This window comes from Columba livia, chromosome 4 (genome assembly GCF_036013475.1).
Source record: "Columba livia isolate bColLiv1 breed racing homer chromosome 4, bColLiv1.pat.W.v2, whole genome shotgun sequence".
NCBI classification, from domain to species: domain Eukaryota; kingdom Metazoa; phylum Chordata; class Aves; order Columbiformes; family Columbidae; genus Columba; species Columba livia.
This window is the reverse complement of record NC_088605.1, coordinates 67,568,303-67,589,290: the sequence shown is the minus strand read 5'-3', so window position 1 is coordinate 67,589,290 and position 20,988 is coordinate 67,568,303. Positions and strand designations below refer to the sequence as shown.

The 20,988-nt window shown below is 38.8% G+C and overlaps 1 protein-coding gene across 2 annotated transcripts in view; it reads right to left on the bottom strand.

Annotated features, from left to right (window-relative positions):
* Positions 1 to 20,988, bottom strand: part of SEC24D (SEC24 homolog D, COPII coat complex component) — a 68,424-nt gene that overhangs the window by 45,957 nt on the left and 1,479 nt on the right. The window contains exons 2-6 of one of the 2 annotated variants that reach the window (XM_021298611.2): positions 10,674 to 10,849; positions 6,060 to 6,254; positions 4,027 to 4,153; positions 2,430 to 2,578; positions 241 to 498 (exon numbers count right to left, since the gene is read on the bottom strand). In XM_021298611.2, the coding sequence (XP_021154286.1) occupies positions 241 to 498; positions 2,430 to 2,578; positions 4,027 to 4,153; positions 6,060 to 6,210 (685 nt within the window). In that variant the 5' untranslated portion in view covers positions 6,211 to 6,254; positions 10,674 to 10,849. Of the gene's footprint in view, positions 1 to 240; positions 499 to 2,429; positions 2,579 to 4,026; positions 4,154 to 6,059; positions 6,255 to 8,980; positions 9,188 to 10,673; positions 10,850 to 20,988 lie in introns of those variants that run through there. The other variant, XM_065062752.1, reaches the window with a different exon arrangement.

Here is a 20,988-nt window from a genome sequence, read left to right as displayed (position 1 = left end):
GACCTAGATTAATCTCTTTTATTTTTGTTACATTCTCAACAGAGTGCTGAACTTTTGAGCAAAAACATAGCGCGCCTTAAATGCACTGACTGACAACGTGAATCTTTCCAGTGTAGAAAAAGAGGATTAAATTTTCATTTTGCCAAGTGAGCAAAACATCAGCTATAAACAATCACACTTCCACCAGTTATTCCCAATGCATATTTTGTTTTCAAGTACATAACAAACATTTTTCCCCACCTTGCTGAGGATGATATCCAGGCCCTGGAGGCTGTCCTAAGTTAGGATTTGGGGGGACAGATCCAGTGATCCCATCCTGTCTGGCCATAGGAGGCAATGATGGTGGAGCACCAAGTCCATTAACATTGTTTGCTAGTGGAGGAACCTGCGATCCAGGTGGTAAAGCAATTTGCTGCCGGGTCGGTGGTGGTAACTGTGGACCCTGAAAAGACGTTGGATGCCCAGAAGACATGCAAGAGCTCGGAGCAGTGCCAGGACCTGCGTAAGAAACTCTATGTCAGCTGAATCAAAAATGATAACCTACTAACTCTGTGCTGTAGGAGTTCTGGTTTTGATCGATACTTTTGCAACATATTGTATCTCATACTGGTAATACTGCATTATGGGGATTCTGAATGCCTGTTCACATAACAAATCTGACCTCATAGTTTTAAGTCTGAACTGACTTAGACATTCAATTTTTTCTATTTTGGCTCTGTTTTCAATGAAACTGCGCAGCTGGGGTGGATGGGGAAAGACAGAGAGAGGTTGGCCTTTGACAATTCTTGTTTAGAATACACATAAATCACTATTTGTTTTTGAAATAATATTCCATTTCATAATGCAAAAGAACATTATTTTTGCTTAATAATCAATTTCTCTTATGTGGCATGTTTTCATTAGTTTGCATGTGGGAATGACTTGGTATACACTGGTGAGGAATAGCTGCTTGTTTATAAGACACAGATTCCAATTAGAATTAAGAGGACCCTGTAAAAAGGGGGGGCTTTGAGACTTACAATCTGTAAATACTTATTACTTTACAAAACCTACATTTTTTTGTCAAATTTCTATTATTTCAGGAAAATAATTTTCAACTAAGTTAAAAAAAAAATAACCAAAGTCAGGTCTGGAGTAAAAGGACCAATGTGCTAATATACTAACATTAAAATGCATCTCTGCCAGATACGCCAACTGAAAAAAAAAATTCACACGCAAAACACAAGCTCAGGTTCACAGCTGATACAAGTAAACATCACTCCAGTAGCTTTACAAGTAGCTGTGAATTTCAGCACTCTGCCAAGTTATACCAGCTCAGACTTACAGCTGAGGAAAAATCAGAAGGAAAAAAAACCCAACACAGAGGCAGAGTTGTAAGGAAAGCGTGTCCTCAGTGGTGTGAAGAGTATCTCAGCCTTCTAGCATATAACATGATAAGCAAGAACATTATATTTTAAATAATTATTGCTGAAGGCCATATAATGAAGGCAGAAACAAACAAAAAGGCTCTAAATATTACAAGCTGCTCTAAATTAAGTGCTGTAGAAGTGCCGAGCCACACTTTATCCGGTATAAAAAGGCCTGAGTTAATTGTGCACTTGCAGTTCAGTACCTCAGGGTTGAATTAGAGCCCAAATTAATTTTTCTCAGGTGAAAAATGTGTAAGTTTTCACAGCCAGTTGTACAAACAGAGGGACAGCCCCATGGCAGGTATGCAGGTTTAATTCAAGACAAATCAGCAACTTGTAAAGTCAGGGTAGGAAGAGTGATATTGTCAGTGCGGTCTGAACTGAAAAATTCATCTTTACACGTATCTTACCAGGATATCCACCACCAAAGTGATCTTCATTTAAAAAATTCACCTTCCTAAACACACTGGCCTTAGCAAAACAAGATGCTAAGTAAATTCCATTCACTTTCAATGAAATGGTAAATTTCACCAGGAAATACTCAAGAAAAGCAGATATAACCAAACAGAAAATAAGTGATGGAAAGAAATTTACCTCATGGCTTAGGTTTGAGATGTTCTAACCTCAAAATAAACACACATAAATTTAGATGAAAAACTAACCTATAGGATTTGGACAAAAATACCCATAAAATAGTGTCAGAGAGAAACTCCAAAAAGTTGAAGAAAAAATTAAACCCTGTCTGCATGTTATTGTTCATGCTTGGTTGTGACTGACGGGATCACCAAATAATCTAAGTGACTGATGAGGTAGCTGACCTTTACGGAAGGTTCATCAAACATGGCTTCAGAATTAACCTAAGAATATTGATTTAGGATGAGATTAAAAATCTAAGAACTTCAGCAAGTGATAGTGGTCAGAGATTTCATTTTCTGCTTCAATAGAAATTCAGTTAGTTTCTAATTATCATAGTCTCGATAGCTTTAACTGAGAAAAAGTCAATCAGATAGAAGTGATTACCATAGCTATTTAGCTGCATACTGTTGAGCTGGTTAGCAAGTTGTGTTGTAGATGACGTGGATGCAGAATTTGAGTAAGCTGGTTGTGACTGAGGACTGTAGGGAGCATAGGAAGGTCCAGTATTGCTTGGAGGTGGAGGGCCTTGAAACCTAAAGTGAAAAATTAGTGCAGTTATGCAAAAATTTACATCAACCAATCATAATTCTAGAAGGTCTCACACCTTCTAAAGGGTGGTGTGGAAACAATTCATTAGGATAGTCAAACTCTTAAGAGAGTTTGCTCATGTTCTGCTCAGAAAACATATGCTTGTATTAAAAGTCATGAAGCACAGAGAATGCACAATGAGAATGTTAAAAAAAAAGACAGTAAATATTTGTTTGCATAGTTAGAAACAAAGAAGAGAGAGTATGCCACGGCAAAGAGAGAGCAGTAATAACTATAGGAAAGTCTGAGGATTAAGGAAGACGAGTTTCTGAACATATTGCATTCCTCCATCCTCTTCTCATGCTTATAAAGGAAGATTCCCTACTGTGGATGAGTGAATAAGATTAAGAGAAAAATCTGTGAAGAGAGGAAAATGAAGTTAGAAACTCTTAAGGAGTTCCCTGTAGTAGTGGAAAAAAAGCTGCAGGTAGGGAAAAAACTGCTTTATGGTTATCTGATCTGGAAAACGATTCATGCAAGAAAAAGAACTAAAGAAAATAAAGAGGTAACATACATGTGGCTTATAAAGATATTTTCTAACAGACTATTTCACTCCAGAAAAATAAGATCTCAGGCTACCTCCCAAAGAAGATCTACACTGATTTTCCCATAACCACTTCTAACGCTGAGGAGGGTACTAGCTATATTCAAGAGAAGTAGAATTCATTTCCTTGAAATTTTGATGTGGATATAGAGGCTCTCAGCAACGTGGGAATAAAACAAATCAGGTAAAAACAGGAGATGTACAGCTGTCAGGGCAATGACTAGAAGTTAAGAAAGAGAATCGGTATTTCGCTGGGTTGGTCACATCAATTTGACTCTGTTCACCTTGTTTTTTCTTTCCTTGTTTTTACATCTTCAGGACAAGCGCTTCTCCCTCTGCACTGTCCTGTAGAATCAATCACCAGTCTCTAGGTCTTTACACAGTGATAGCACAATGACAACAAACAAACTTCCCTATTTTGATGCCTAATGAAACATATACGTGGCTTTATTTGAACACAACTATACAACAACTAAAAAGAACAGAATCAGGTTAAGATTTCAACGAATTAAAATGAGAATGTTGTTAGCATCAAGTTCACTAAAACTAAAATAGCTATCAGTGCCCAAATTCTAACTCTGTCACATCTGGTAGGTGAGCATAATAATTAACATTTGACAGAATTAAATAAAAGAGCTAAGCATATTTACCCACTTAAAACTACCTGCAATACAACCACTGTATAATAATGTTTGTCTGTTACAAACTAAAAGATCCAGTTCAGAATTGGAATAAGTCAGAACTGCTGAAGATAAAAGGGGTGCCACACTTAAATATCAGTGAGGCTGCCAAAGAGAGGAAACAGAGGTCAAATAGCTTAGATCTCGTGTATTAATTCTTGAAAGTCACCTATGTGGCTGTTGTCCTGGCACACTGGGCCCATTGTGGAAGTTGGTCTGGTTGAACTGGTGCGTACCAGGTGGTGGAGGCCCAACGGGAGCCGAAGATCCTAAAGGCGCAGTTGATTTTGGAATACCTGCAAAAGAAGAAGTACTTTCATGTAAGAACCCTGTAAGAAAGCACAAGAACGCCAAGCAATCCTAGTGTATGGCCCAGCTCTAGCAATAAGAATACCGGCTCCAGGTGGCCCTGCTTGAGCAGGGGGGTTGGACTAGATGACCTCCAGATGTCCCTTCCAATCTCAGTCATTCTGTGATTCCATAAGAAAGGACAGATTTCTTGTCAGCTATAGAAGCAGATATGAAAGAGAACAGATAGTATAAAGGAAACAAATAGTAGTTGGTAACTTTCCAGCAAAAGAACCCAAGAGGGACAGTGAGAAAGAAGCAAGAATGGACAAACAGACCCTGCAATTCAATTTGGTATACTGCAAATTCTCTGTCAACTGGTTATCTTTATAGGGAGAAGCAAGAGGTCCCTTTGATTTTGGAGACCACGATCAGAAAGAAAACTTGGAACAATCCTTTTAAAAAAAAAAAAGTTTCCATATCTGTAAACCTGTGGTAAAAATGGTTCTTAATTCTGAACTAGAATAGTGACTGTGAAAAAACTATAACTTATGTAAAGAGCAGTGCTGAATAAACAACTTTTCAACCTCAATTTCTTGAATTATTTTCTTTTAAATTACTCTAACATCAAAAAGATGTTTGATACTAAAACTGGTATTTTCTCCTAGTATTCTAATAAGCCAATCACCAAAAGTAATTCTATCTTCTGCCTATGTTCAGCACTGGATTATGGTAACACAACTCCTGCTGTCTATAAGTTTTAGAGAAACTGGGTAAACCTTCTTTTCCTATTTTCACATGCCACAAAAAATCAAAGACACACAGAATATTTTTCAAAACTCAAATATTTGGATAATTAGTTCTGTCATTACCCTCCTCCACCATCTCAAATACTAAATTTAATGTAACTTATCATGATCTGAATGTTATCTAAAAATCTAACAAATACATTTTTTTGGACACTTTAGAGAATAATTTAGACATCTTCACTGTTTTAATTAATTTTCCTCTGTGTCATCAGGTAAAATATTGAGATGGTCCCCCTTCCTGTCTCCCTGTCTTGGCTATGTCTATTAGTAGACTTACAAAGGGAAAAAGAAACCTTACTCTCTGGATATTTTCCACGGCCCAGTCCACTAGTCCAGCATGCCCACTTTGGTTTTACTAAAATTAGGCCAGCCTGACTTACAGCAAAACAGGCTTCAATTCCATGCTCTCATTTTTACTTTTTTTTTTTTTTTTAAGATTCAGCCACCCTGTGCTAACATTATTCTTCTTGAAAGATCTGAAGCCACACAACAGTAAATTAAAATTAATGCAGCCATGCTTTCTGTTGGATATCAATTACATCATCTGGAGCAAATATCCCATTTGCTTGTAATTTGCTTATATCCAAGGTGAGCTTCCTCACAGAAAGTAATTGTTGCCTGAGTGGTTAGAATGTAGACTGGCTCTATTTATCATGCATTATCCATATACATCACCCAGTAAGCAAGATTAAGTAGAAGAACACCAACTCATAGGCAAGTTTGAACTCAAGAATTCAGTAGGACTGAGGTCCTATTATGAAGAATATAACTCCTTTCAGAAAGCTTGCTTGCCATTAACACATATAAATTGACAAACCTTTCTCTACTCCCAAAAATCACTCCTTTTGTATTTTTCTGTATTAGGTATTACTCATAATACAGCATTAAGCACTGGTGCTTATAGCTTTCTGAGTAACAGAAATTACATATGAAGTTCAGATGCCCACTACCAGGCATTTTACATCATCATCTAAGCACCAACAATAATCCTGTCGCAGTAGCAGTGTAAAATTGAGCATTTTGTGCTGACACAAGTAAAAAGGAGATCCAAAATGCCTTCATAGAAAAGTAGACTCTGAAAACACATGTTAAGCAAACTTCATACCTGGTTGAGGTGCTGAGTATGATGAATTAGGGTCCCCGTAATGCCCATAATGAAGTGAAGGACTAGGTGGTCCAAAACCTGCAGAAAAGCCTCCTATCCCTGGCTGGGATTGGGAATACGGAGGAGCTGCAACATAACCTTGTTGACTCATGATGGCAATATTCTCATTCCAAGAATTGGGTCCTTTTTAAGAATCTGCAAAAGAGAAAGTGACACCTGCTACTACTCTTCACTCTCTGTGCATTATAAGAGGCTGTGAACTATGTTCCTGAAAAGACAAAAGCCACAACTGATGGCAAAAAAAGCACCTGGAAGTCTGGCAAAAATAGTGGTTTTGTTTGCTTCCTTGGTTAGTTTCCCCAGTACTACTGCATACTGCATGAATTTAACCAAATCACTGAATTAATCCAAATGGGATTCACCTGTACCAGGCCCACAGAGAGAGAAACTGTAAGTGATGGATATGTAGGTAGACAAAAACTCAAAGGAAAGTCTTAAACTGTTCCCTTTACTGGGAAAACCTAGACTTGAAAAAGACACTGTGAGTCCTGCTCCCCAAATACCAGACATCTCAATGAACATACTGAAAAATCAGGAAAGGTTGAGTGATCAGAATATGAAACTCCTTTAAGCAAATCCTTCTCCTGTGCTAGTATGTCTGTTTTTAGAGCAAGTATGGAACATGGCACCAGCTTTTAATCACACCTTCTTCATCAGCCCCATTACAAGCAAATGAGGGAAGATTCCCTGTGTTTGATGCTGGTAAAACAGAGTATAAAGTACAAGAGAGAGAGAATAAGCACTTACTATGCCTCTGGAGTCCCAAGAACACAGGTCAAGCATCCTCAAAGAACTAAAGATATATGATATAAACTAAGATTTTAGATGTTAAGTGTTCCTTTGAACTAGCTTTCCCAACCATCTATACTTCATCTTCTTAGGACTGAGCCATGGACTCAGCTTTGAGTATGCAAACTGGAGTAAAGTAAAACGGGAGTTGTGCTGCAGAAGCACGCACAAAGGCATCTCAAAATTACATGCAGCTCCAAGATCACAACAGGCAAATTCATGCTGCACTGGCACATGTCAGCAGAGAAAAGCTATCCCTATCAGAAAATCCATCTCTAGACTTCTCAAATTAAGCATACATTTCCGGAAAAAAAAAAAAAAAAAGCAACAGTTTTGCTTATCTTCCATGTCAGACAAGAAATCACCTTGAGCTGGGCCTAGCCCTCCTCACGCTTTAGTCGTACAATCCTGTAAGCCACACTCTTCGTTGTGGCATAAAATTCCTCAGTTGCAGCGTTAAACTGCTGCAGACAGGTAATCTTAGAGAATTAGTCTTCTATTTCTTAGTTAACCAAGTAAACGTGGGAAGAAGAAAAAAAGTTTAAACAAGAGAGGCTTCTTGCTGCCAGTCATACTTTCTTCCTTCCCCTGCTCCTATCAGAAAAGACGTGGCAGTATGAGCTTCAGTTGCTCCAAAAGACAGTAAATCAGCGCTAAATTACCTACATACTAGCACAAACACATATACCTTTTATATCTACATAAAGGAAGAAATTTTCACTTTGAGGCAGCTGCAATAGCCAATACCTTTAGCTGTGACAGCATCCAGGGGAAATGACTTCCTCCACAGCTTCCTCACACAAAAAAAATCTTGCCACGTCAAACTTCCCACAGACAGTATAAACACACAGAGGTTGTGCTGAAGAGGGACAGGAACCATAGGCAAAATAGTACAGATTTAATAAACACAGTTCCACATTCTGTTTAACATTGAGCATATTTATTCCCTTCATATACATATACCAACACACAACAAAACTAGTTTGGAGGCAAGACCCAAAATATCAATAGAAATTGATCAGGTGGTTTCAGCAACCAGGTTCTGACAAGAGACATATAGATTCATGCTGGAAATCACATGAGAAAGATCAGAGGATCTGCTAAACCCAGATCTTGCCGTGGTTTTGTTTACTACAAGTGTCACCACACAGAAGGATGTGAAAGCTTTTTTCCCCTGTCTCAACACTAGTTTACCTCACACCCCGTAGCCTGAAGAACAACACTAACACAAACACTTTAATTTACCACTATTACAGAACAAGTAGTCATTTTTTTTTTCAGAGTATTGATAAATCTATGCAATGCTACAGCAATGGTATCTCTATGAAGATGTAAAAATCCACTATGTGCATATAGAAGTAGGATAACAGAATCAAAAATTGAGCACCACATTCTCAGCTAACTGAAAAACTATTAACTTTACATTTCTTCAGATACACTGTGTTTGGTACGACATCATCTAGGGAAAGGTGCTATCCCTCCCCAAGGCATGCTATGACCTCAACTTGGCAAATCCTCTTCGGAGTGTGTGTGTGTGTTCATCTACACACAATATATACACAGAATGGAATATAGCTAGATATATTTAAAAAACAAACAAACAAACAAACACACACATTTTGAAATAAGCTATGAATGCATAAGCTTAAATTTACTCCAACGCAGTGAAAAACCTGCACACAGCCAATCTTTCTCCCCCGTTAACTAACAATCTTAAATGCCTGTAACAGTGTAACAGGTCTCCCCATCCGGTCGGCCCTATGGCCCCGCTGGGCGCAGGGCGCGTGTGCCAGCCCGCGGGCACAGCAGAGCGGCGAGCCGGGTACCTGTGCGCTGCCCCCCGCGCCGGCCGAGGGGCAGCAGGTGGGCCGCAAGCTGCGCGGGTGCGATGCACACAGGTGCGATGCACACTGCCCCGGCTGCCGCAGGGCGCCCAAAGCCTCTGCCCTCTCCCACCGCCCCTCGGGCTGCCTCTGCCGGCGCTCCCCCGCCCGCCCCGGACCGCCGCGAAAGCGCCTGTTGCTCCCCGCGAGGGCACGGCCGCGACCCCGCCGCCCCCCGCGGCTGCTCACCTGGGCAGTGCCCGCCGCACCTGCAGGGCAGCGGCCGGAGTTGCCCCGCGGGCTGTGGCGCCGGCCCGGCTGTGCCGTTGGGACCGTTACCTGGGGCCGCGCGCAGCCCCCCGCCCGCTCGCGCGCGCCGCCGCTCGGGAACACGCGCTCGCCCAACTGCCACGTCTAAGCCTGCCCGCGCGCCACCGCCTCTCGCTCCCCCTCCCGGGCCGGGAGCGCGCCCAGCCCCGTGGCAGCGCATGCGCAGTGCGCGCAGTGACGCCGTGCCAGCACCAGCCGCCGCGGGGGAGGGAAGCGGGGAGGGCGCCTGGCCTCTCCGCCGGCCGGGCAGCGAGGTGGCGGCTCCCGGGCCCGCGTTGTTGTTGGAAAGCCTGAGTCTTCCCGAGCCGTTTTGGTTTTGGGCACCGGCGGCCAGCGGGTGCAAAGCCGGCTCATTGCAACCAAAGAGAAGAGCCGCGCTGGCGGCGGTGCCCGCTGAGCGCCCCCGGGAGCGGGTTCGGGACGGAAACAGCTCAGAAAGCAGCTCGGGGCACGGACTGCAAGACTGACGTGGCTTCCCAAATAGAAACACACCGAGTAACCCGATTAGATCGGCTAGAAACCCGCACGCACGGTACCTACCGCTTGTAAATGTTATTATTAATTCATTTTCCCTTCTATGCTGGGGATGAAATTCCTCTTTAAACATAGAAGTGCCCTAAAAATACGATACTTTTCTCATATGTACCTTAAACCTCATTTTTATCTGTGGCTATATATGTATGTAAAATTATGCCACCTGAATGTCTAGAGTGAAATACAATACAGGTACAACCTGTCTGCATACTCTGGGTTTAGTTACTGTTCAAGTACATTTAAAAATGCTGCCTTGGTTACTGGATAGAGTCAATGTTTTTCTAATTAACAAAGTAGAAACACAGGAGTAACATGAGAAAGATGTATTGGTAAAGTGACTGTTCTTCACAGTCAAAAAAACCCATTTCCTGTGATATTAAAGTAAAAAATAATAATAAAAAAAAAGTAGCAGAAGATTGGGGGGGGGGGAAGTTATAATTCAGTTAAAGACTGCATCATAACTTATATGCATCTGGAATTCAGGCTTCACAAGCGTTCTTATCCCTTGAGTGTTCTACAACCTTAAAAAAAACCTTTGAAAGTAGTAAACAGTTCTAAATGGTGCTAAATCTCAGTAACTGCTGCCTCAGATGAGATTGTCAAAAGCCTTCATTACTACACAAAATAATTCTGAAAAAAAATCCCAGCGCCTTTGAAATAGATGTAAAGTTGAAGGTACACAGGGGTGTCCTTTACATGAAAGACTTGCACGAAGGCTCAAGCAAGCAAACCAAAGTGGGCAAGAACAAGTCTTGACCTGTCTTCACATATCCAGGGCTGGATTCAACACCAAGTAATACAAGCTGCTTTTCTACATCTTATTGGAACCGATGCTGTTGGATATATCAGAGCAAAATACACATACAATTACCTTCAGTTAGGCACACTAATTTTGAAATACCTTGCCACTGATGAAAATAATGGCTTGAAGTTTGGACATTCCCTATTTTGTTGTGGAGACAGGGGGGTCACTGTCCCACTAGTCCTGTTGTGTCTGGCTGGTAGCTATTAACAGTAAGCAGCTGTGGATAATTCAGCACTGAGGAACCGTGCACTTACTTGGCCACTGAATACTTACTATCAGATTTCTTCTCCCTGAAATCAGCTCTAGTGAAACTGAGAGATGAGATCAGCAGAAGATAGCACGGAGAAGCTGTGAGGGTGTCAGCTCTTCCTCTGTTTCAGAAACGCTCTGGAAATGGATCAGGCTGCCTCTTTTTTGTGGATGCAGCTTTGCTTCCATTGTCCTTTAGCCTGGCACACAGAGGAAAGGCACACAGCATGTCATGGTCCAGGATGTTTTGAAGCTACAAGTAGTATTTATCTACAGTTTCTGCCTGTAACATTAAAAGTAATTTAAGGGTCTCCATTTCAGAAATGTGGAAACATCATTAAAGATTTAAGTGCATTCCTGGTCTGGAAAGGAATTTCATAAAAATGACACTGCAGGATTGCTAAGGTGTTCTCATTTTAATTATATAATTTTAATTAATAAAAATCTGACCATCAGACTGGCTTCTTCTCTATCACCATCAACAATGAAGATCTTGTAGGTTAAATTACCTTTTTTAACAGTTTATCCACAAGTTGCACCCATGCAGTGCTGCTGGAAACTAATGTGATTTCATGTATTTCAGACCTAATCTGGAGTTAGTACTGGTGAAGTAAATGGAATAATTTGTCTAAATCTATATGCTTTTTTCATCTGTATTAAAAAATAGCAAATCCCCTGCCTCTAAAATCTCGCTTTTCAAGTTCTCATTAGATTTTTTTCTATTAGTTCTGAAACAAAGGAAACAAATACTTCTCCATCCGCTTGGGTGGTTATTGGTTATGGAACCAATACAGGCTTTGTTAAAGGCTAATTCAAATCTTTCAGAGCCTGATATTCATTTAAAAAATTATTATTTTTATCATTTGGGATTGATCTGTTCCCTGAAGTTACTGCTGGAGGCCTGTTGAAGCCCTTCATGGACAAACTGTGCAGAATTCTTGTCTGTGTCTCATAGCACATTGCATTAAAACAATGTGTGCTTCAAGGAAACCTAAATCCTAACCTAACCTTTTCATTTAGAGGATGTCCTTAAAATAAAGCCTCAGCACAAGCTCCCAGGAATAATCGGAACACCACGATGATGCAATTGAGATACGGACATGTCTTTCTCACTATGATAGGTCTAGTACAGCTTTTGTAACAGTTAATGTTGATTGTGTTAACACAAAGCGGTGACAAGACAAATATCAGCACTTCAGTGCTGTATGGATTTTTTAAAAATCTATATATATTCTAAACCATTTTCTGGGGGAAGACATGGGCAATATTTAGTACATTCATTAAATAAAAGACTTTCATTACAAGGAATAGTTCAGAAAACTCCAAAGATTCTACATTTTAAAAGACTTTTTTTGTGGACACTTTTTTCTCTGTTTAATGTGTGTGTGTCCTGCAGACAAAGCCACAGGTTTGCTTTCACACAACATCAGAAGGGTCCTTAAAGCTGTTTACATACAAAGATTACTTTCTTTTCCTGTCTTGCTTACATATAATCACTAAAGTATTCTTCTACTGTCTAGTTAAGATCTATGGAACACAGTTTACAATTCAGTGTAAAGTGCTTTGCAAGCAAAATGCAAATTAATATTTATAAAAGTTGTATTTGTTTAAAATGAAAGCAAATTCCTTGGTAAAAAAGAAGCAATCAAATTTTGAATGGATTATGCTTTTCCTGAAAAAAAACAGTGTGACTGTGAGGTCAGATTAAAAAATGCTACGTGAAGAAAAAGGAAAGATGTAATATTTCAAGAAACAGAACATCACTGTAAGAAGAAACACATCAGTGTTGTGACTCACACTTCTAATATAAAAACTAAGCACAATAGAAACATAAATAGGGGTACAACAGAAGTGAATGCTGGCATTTTGATTAAACAATCTTGATGGCAATTAGAAAATATTGGAGTTCACCCTTTAAACACTGCCCTATATAAAATGAAAACACAGAGAGCAAAGATTTCTCAGAAGATAAGACTGATGTAGCTGCTGTTATTCAGGGAAAATATTACTAATACAATAATGTTAAAATCCTGTAACTGGTGGTAATAGAAACTTCCTATAGTGACCATCCTCTGTCACCAAGTCCTGTTTCAGCTCAAGCACAGGGACACAATAGAGGAAGACTTAATTCCTTACTTTTATAAATTTTTTTAATTTTTATTTTTCAAGAGCAGACACTAATTCAGCAGGTAGGGAGTCAGAGCACCCAGAACCAAAATCAGGCCTGGCCATCCAGGGGGACCACTGGGACACATTTAGGGATTGTGGAGCACATGGATCCTGCAAGTGATTCTCTTTTCCCTCCTGCCAAGTACTGACCTCCCACTCCACAGTGCTGGTAAAGGCTGTTCTACCTCTCAGGCTGCTTCCATCACACCATACACAAAGAGATCCTGACATTAAAAGAGAACCGTGCATTCAAGTTTCCAAAATATTTTTAGATGAGCAGGAGTGTAAATCCAAATCCAACTAATAAACTTACAGTCTGTCTGAATTCATCTGCAAATTAATTTAGACCCAATATTACTCTCCATTGCCTGCTGTAAACTGAGCGATTTTGTTGCACTTGTACAGTTGCTGACAGCTTCTGAACAGCTGCATTTTTCCACCCTAGAAAGGGTTGCATTTTGTTGTATCCTGCAGAGGAGAGGAAGGACCGGGAGTGCATCCCTCCCTCCCTGCCTCAGTCCCTTTGAACATCACTGGCAACTGGTAAGTCCCCAATGACAGAACCTTTTGACTTCATCCTGCCTAACTCCCCCAAACAGAGCACAAGAGGACATTCATAGCCTACCTTGGAGAGTGTTGGTAAAGCTTACTGGCATATTTGCCAAACAAAAATTTATATTTACAAAAGAAAAATGATATGCAAGTGAAATAGTATTTCATCTTATTATTTGGCTAGGAGAGACTTGGTTTTGTGAAAGGGCACTTGCCTTAAAGCCAAGCTCCTGATTTCTTGTTAGATTGGTCCCTATTTGCTAAAATCACTTCTTTTGCTGAAACTCGGTAAAACAGAATTTATTATAAAATGCTCGATGTTCCACATGTGATAAGTTCTATGCAAGTCACACATTACAGAAGCAAAGTTGCCTTAGAAAACTGTAGCTACTTTCTTTAAAAAAAGACTTTCTGGGTAGTTCAAGCCTCTGGATTTTTCAGTATCTGCAAACTGTGAGGCTCCTCTGCCTGCTCCCACTGGTTGTTGCTATTTTGGTTTTCTAATGAAATCAGCATTCTGGCAACTTGATCTGGAACATTTACAGGAGATAGATACAGTGTTCTGAGAAAACCGCCGTGATGTTTCAGTTGGGGAATTTCATTATCTTTTTTAAATTAATTTAGTACTGTCTAAGATGCATGAGAGGGGAAGATTGCGCTACCAGTTCTTGAAATACCCAAGACTTGATTAGCCTGTCATAATTGCTACAAAACAAAGCGTAGCATAAAAACAAAGATGAGAACTTCTCATTATAATCTGATGAATAATGTACAATATACAAAGCACTGTGAATAAACATTAAGCCATCAGACTAAGAAAGGCAGCAGAAAGTTATGTGATCCTTTCCATGCTTGCTTGCTGAATGTATGGAATTTCTCAAACTTAAATATATTTCACTTTTCCATTCAAAAGCATCTGAAGTAGCTTTATTCTCATTGTCTTCCGTTTTACATTTCCTGTTCATGTATAAAATTTCTGATGTGTTGTGGAGTCTTGCTATGGATAAGTACTCCAATAAGCTTACTATCACTTAAAAAAAGTAGCATTGAATAAGAAGTAGGAAACTCTTAACAGCAAACTAGCTATTTGACTGGTTTGCTCGGTTTTGGAAAACATAGGATGGACTTACAGTCTGTTTTTTTCCATTCGTCCATTTAATAACGCAGTTGCATTTCAGCCTTTTCTAGTGACCATTCAACACTGAGTCCTACTGTTAGTAAGTCGTATTTGTTCCATATAATAGATTGTGTACTGCAACTCATATGATATTATTTCCTTTCTCTGATCAGTTGATACTGCAAGCAGAATAAGTTTCCTATTTGTTAGTCTTGACAAATACTCATAACTATTGAATGAATGTTACATAAGAAAACCAGCTCTTCAAAATCACTAAGAAATTACATAAGATGCAAATACTTTTATGTTTATTCACACTCACATTCACTGTGCTTCTGCTTTACACCACCATTAATGTGGGAGTAAAAAAATCTGCCTGAGTGTGGACAAATCAGAGAGGTACTACATAGCAGTAAAGCATTTCTGTCATTTGTAAAAATATCAGTATTGATTACAAACTATTTTTCAAAATACTGGTTTTGCACTATTTGGATACCTTTAGTATCAACTGTTCAATGCCTTCTCCATCATCAACAAAAACAAGCATCAGACTTAAATCAAAGAAAATCAGATTTTTTTTAAAATGTCACGTTATTTCTACATGATGGATGCAGCAAAGGGCTAGGAGATGCAGCTGGCATGAAGAAAAACCACAAAGGATAGGAGCAAAATTCTACATCACACTTGATGTCACAGGATGTGTACTGGGATTGCTTTGTGGAGGCACAAAACCCACTTGTTCAGGATTTGCAGACACTGGCGGATCCATGCCAACACCAGTTAGGCAGCAGATGATCACCAAGAGCAGAAGCCGGCCTGTACCAAAGACAGAGGAGCTGAGAGGCCTGGAACTGCGTTCCTGGCAAGAATATGCAGCACAACAGGAAGGGATGTAGGATCAGCAGGGGTTAAACATCAAGGTGTTTTTGGAGGGCAGATTTTTCTACTATAATCTGCTCCATTTGGAAAGCAATTAGTTATGGAAGCAGAGCGCTGGAATTCTTGTTCCTATAGCCAAGGAAACAGACATTTGGTTTGCTTTATAATTTATTGCAGTTGTTTGCATGGGAGGTGAGATTTCATGCAGGGAGGTCCTTGCTGTATCATCTTTGTTGTTACTGTTTCTCTGGTAAAAATCTAAACAGAACCATCCAGATGTGGAGAGCCAGCAATTCTGTTAGACTTAGACAGATGTAACTTGAATGCCATAGCAGCTCTATGCACTGTCCTTTTGCTAAATTATGTAGTTCGAACCACCAACATCAGACTCACTGGGGAAGTCACTGAGCAAAATACTTCACTATATTTGTAAAGTGAATGGTAGAAACTGCTTTACAGCTTATTTTGTTGTACAGAGGAAAAGAGGGAAGAACAGGGTTCTATGGGTGCATTCCAACTATCAAACTACAAACCAAGATTTTCAGAACTTCAAGCAGATTTCTCAAGGTTACACTGTGCTTTATTTGCCATTCTTGAAGTTGGGAAAAAATAATAAAGCAGGACTAGTTCTAAAATTCCAACCCATCACACAGTATCTAGCCTAATAATCCACATTAGGGATTAAATTTTGAAGCCTTTACCTTTACTGGTGAGGAACTGCTCATGCTTCTTACAAGTGTGGGCAGAGCTTTCCTCTCTGCCCTTGGAGGTAGCTAATGATTATAGATGACTTGTCTTTTTAATTTCTTTTCACTAAGAACTTGCTATTACTGTTTTATAGTACCTTTACCACTCCATGTCTGCTTTCAGTCAGCAAACCCTCTTTAGATTGCAGCACACTGCAGAGTCCCTCATGCAATCAAAACATCTGGATTATATTAATTTCTGTTGTAGGACAAGAGAAATTAGATGGGAAAAAATGAAGAACAATCAGGTTTAATGAATGTTGGCTGGAGCCACGCACTTGAACCTTCCATCGATATATTTCACTTGCTTTGTCTGTCATTTTATACCTTTTTTGTAAATTCAATCCTTTCCATGTGGCTGTTTCTTGTTGCTTCTGAAGTCAGGAGAACAAAAACCCGAGGAAGGAATTAAGCATATATGTATTTTTCTGCTTCTGTAAGGTTTGGGGAAAATGATGTTTAGCTTTGCAATTACTGAATTGTAGTACTATGACACAAGGAATGTTATTAGGCAATGATTTGCAATAATAACATATCCTACATTGCCTCACATTACCCAGTTTGCAGAAGCTACTTTGTAAAAAAAACCCCTAATTTGAAGGAATATATTCAAAGAAGCCATTTTCACTTCATTTGGAAGAGACTGCATATTACTTAAGTGCATGGCTCTTATTATACCTTTTGTTCCATTAAACTAGCCATACATTTACAAGTGTGGTGTTTTTTTCCAAGTAATTAACAAAGAAACAAACAAAAGCACTGTTGTTTGTTTGGTTTTGGGGGTTTTTTTTGTCTTTCTTTTTTTCTCCCTGCTGGATCTCTCATTTGGCTAAAATCACATTCTACAATAAACTGGGTAGCTTATAAAGTTGTTGACACAGATTAGATAGTTAGAATCTACTAGAAAGCTGTTAATTAGGCATTTTTGAGGAACTAGCTTATGTTAATTTTATGTGAAAAAAAATGGATAGGAAAAAAAATGAAAAGCCTAAAAAGGAGGAAATCAGACCATCTGGGTATTTACAGCAGTAAAATGCTGCTCATAACTTACAGATCATGACATCCCCTTTCCCTCTCTCTTTTCCTCATTACCAACGGATGGGTGGAAAGGTTTTCATTATTAAAAAAATCCACAGATACAGAATACTATTGTAGGAAACTTTAGGTGAAATGACAGCTTTTCTTTCCTTGCTGAATTAAATACAAACATATGTCTTATTTATTCTCACATTTGTGGAATGTCTTCTGAACTCAGCTACTGAACAACTTGATTTAAATTTGATTTTATATAAATCCACTTATAGTAAAACTGTTCGGAATCCTTATGGTTATTACAATGAGAAATGAAAATACATGGACAAATGACAGTAGAAGAGGCAAACGAAATTAAGAAGTAGTCACCAAGACCACACAGAGCTTTAAAGGAATTCCAGGCTGAAATAGCTGACTCTTACATAAAACTGTTACCTGAGATTAGAGAGGGTCATTTTTTAACAGAAGTGTTCCAACAGAGATTCAGAAAACAACAAGCCTGTCAGCCCAGTATCTATACAAAATAAATAGGTGGAAGCTATAATATGGAACAGTGGACATCTGGATAAATATGATTTATCTGGGGAGACTTAAAAAGGTTTTCATAAAAGGAAGCCCTGCTTCACAAACATAAGATAGTCCTTTGAGGGGATCAAAAAACATGTGGATAAGGGTGTTCTGATTGATCTTGGATTTACAAAAGGCTTTCAACAAATTCTTTCACCAAAGGCTTTTAAGAAAACTAAGCAGCCATACCATAATGTGGCTTAGAACTATAAGGTGATACACACAGGGAAAAAAAAAAACCCAACACATTAATTCACGTATAAAAAAATGAGCTTTGAAGTGACTATCATCAGAGAAGATTGTAAGATTTTGAAATATAGTTCTAAGAAAACAAACCCAGCAGCATCTGAAAATGAAAATTGGGTGTTAGCAATGTTTAGGTTAGCAACTACAGAACAAAATAGATAATATTATAATATTATCATATAAATCCCAACTTTCTAGTTGGAAGACTGTGGCATTCCAGGCCCCCACCTCAAAAAGGATATAGAACTATAGAGGATGTAGAGAAAGGCAACAAGGATAATGAAAGCTATGAGACAGCTGACATATAAAGAATGACTAATTATTCTTTTCTACTTCCCTTGAAAATAGATGACTAAGATGAATATGTAAGAGGTCTATAAAATAAGTACATGGAAAGTGTGGCTGGGAATTGCTTGGTCACAGTTTCCTCTGATGCAAGAAGCAGGAGACAGCAAGTGAAATGGTAGGATCCAGAAGAAAAGGTGGTTCTGTGTGTCACAGTGTAGTTAGGGATGACTTCCTACAATAAGCTATAGACACTAAAAACTCTGGGCTCAAGAGGAAACCACATGGGAAAGTTAATGGAAGAGAAATTCGTAACAAAGTACAAAGGAACTGCATCCAGCTGAGGAATATTGGAGTGGAAGTCACGGGGGGCCACCTGAGGAAAGTAGTGGACATCTTTTTTCCTAAGCAACCATTTTTCCCCCCCTATGGAACACAACATTTTAGGGTAGATGGCCTCATTTTGGTCTGAGTATGGCCATTCTTAGTTTATCACAGCTCATCAAGGCTAATGTGCTAGATTTTTTGACTGGCAGTTCTTGAAAGCAGATGAGGAGGTGGGAGTTTGACCTGGATTTTTTTTCATACAAATCTCATCACAGAAGATCAGATTCAAGCCAAAGCTTCACCTGTATTTGGGCACAGATGAATATTTGTTAAGTTCTGGCATTTGTCGTTTGCTGAGTTTGTAAAGTTATTTTTTGTGACACATGTTTTTTATGAGTTGTTGCCTAGAATTGGATCTGTAGGTTTTAGTGAAATGAAGGAGATGGTGGCAGTGGTTAAGTGGCTGTGGTTGCCATTAGCTTTAAATTTTTTAGTGGTCTTGAAAAATTATCCTAGAATTACTGCAATTTATTAATGCTATAGAGACCATTTAGAGACCAAAATGTCATAAACTCCATGAATGACTCCACTTTTATCTTGATGTCCAGATTCTGACCAGCATTTAGAAATCCCAAAGGATGCAGAGAATGTACAAGATAAGACTAGCATTAAAAAGCAAGATATGCTGAGGCATAAGCATTTAAGTCACATATGGCAAATGGGAGTTGTTAATGCCTATGGAGCATTATTAGTTAAAGATCAGGACATAGGAAGCTTTGGATCTCTCCATGATGGGAGTAGTTTAGTTACAGACTCCAAATGTTTTTCTTACTGAGGGGCAAGCAACAAATTCTCTCTAAGAAAATAAAACAGCAATTTGTCTGGAATTGTTGTTATAAAAGCCCTTCAACACACTGACTAGAAAAAGGTTAACTTTCCTGTCTTTGTTCTCCTGTCAGGACCACAATTCCTGCCAGTTCAAGCAGAGTCCTACATCAGTTTAAATGCATCAGGTTTAAATGTCCTCAAAGCTTTATCATTATACTGGCTTAGTGTTAGTTTAAGTTTTGGAGTTTTTTTAAATATTACATTATTTTCACAGCTTGTTCTGGAGTAATTAGCACTACACAACAGATACACAAACTCAGAGGAAAAAAAAAAAAGCATTTTTCCTTGGAGAGCAGAGATGTCACAGCACCAATGATGTTCTCTGTTGTTGCCATTACCTCCACAAGATGATTTAACTTCTAGAGCACCATGTAGATTTCACAGATCAGAAGCCAGTAGAATATTAAGCAAACACTAAAGCATTCAAATTTAAGGATCCAAACAACTAGATCACAATGTTGTAGACAACTATTAATTTTGCATTTAAGATATATTTCTCTAATGTTTTACATGGTGATTTTAGCCAAAACCATTGGCATGATTTTGCTGTCTTTTGCTATGACACAATCAAATCTAAAGTGCTTTTCTCTGCTTTTTTTCCTTTAGAATGTCAAATAGATGGTGGAGCATTAACTTCAAGGAACACCAACTACTGATACTTCAGCAGTTGTATGAAGACATTTCATCTATGTCATACAACAAAATCAAACAGATCCTGGTCTTCTGACTGGTTATTTTTTCAGCTGAGCAAGGATTAATCAAGATTGTTCTGGTTTATAATTTTACACAGTTCTATTATATGGTCAAAGGAGTTAAAAGCATCTACATCTAGTACAAATTCTCATCAAATAAATGACCATCCAAATGCAGAGGTGTTTTTCTCTATTTTCATTCTTTCCACAATAAGAATATGAAGTTCAGAAACAGGGATCAGATTTGATTATAACTTTTTACCAATATTATAAAAGAGAGCTAAATACAAGCTTGAAACACCCTAACAGTAATTAAACTTATAAATTTAATCAAATATTTGTAACATTTGAAGGGCTGATACATTATGTGAGTTATTTTCCTTAAATAAAGTGTTTAGTTTTGCCTTGGCCAGAGTGTCACGGAGAAACTTAAGGACGTTACTGTCATAAAAGTATCTATAAAAATTTTCATCATTAGGCAAAAGGGGGAGAATTTTGCCTAAATCAAGAGTCTGCCTAGGGAAAGACTGCCTGCTGTAGCAACAATTCAATATTGCACAAGATAATAAGAAGCAGTTAGCCACCTTGAACTGAGTTATTTTAAATGAGGTTTTTTTTCTACTCAGGGGTTGACTAGCAAAGTTCCTTTAAAGACTATTCCCTTTCTGACTACGGCTTCTCCGATAGTGTTTTCTTCAAGTTTTAACTATATGCCAAGCTGTGCTTATTTTGTTTCTCCAGAGCCTTTGACTTGTAGTCAATAAAGCAAGCACTCTTCCTTCCATCAAATCCTGATATTTAGAGAGTTTCATTTTCCTCTGATTAGAGAGCTGATCTCC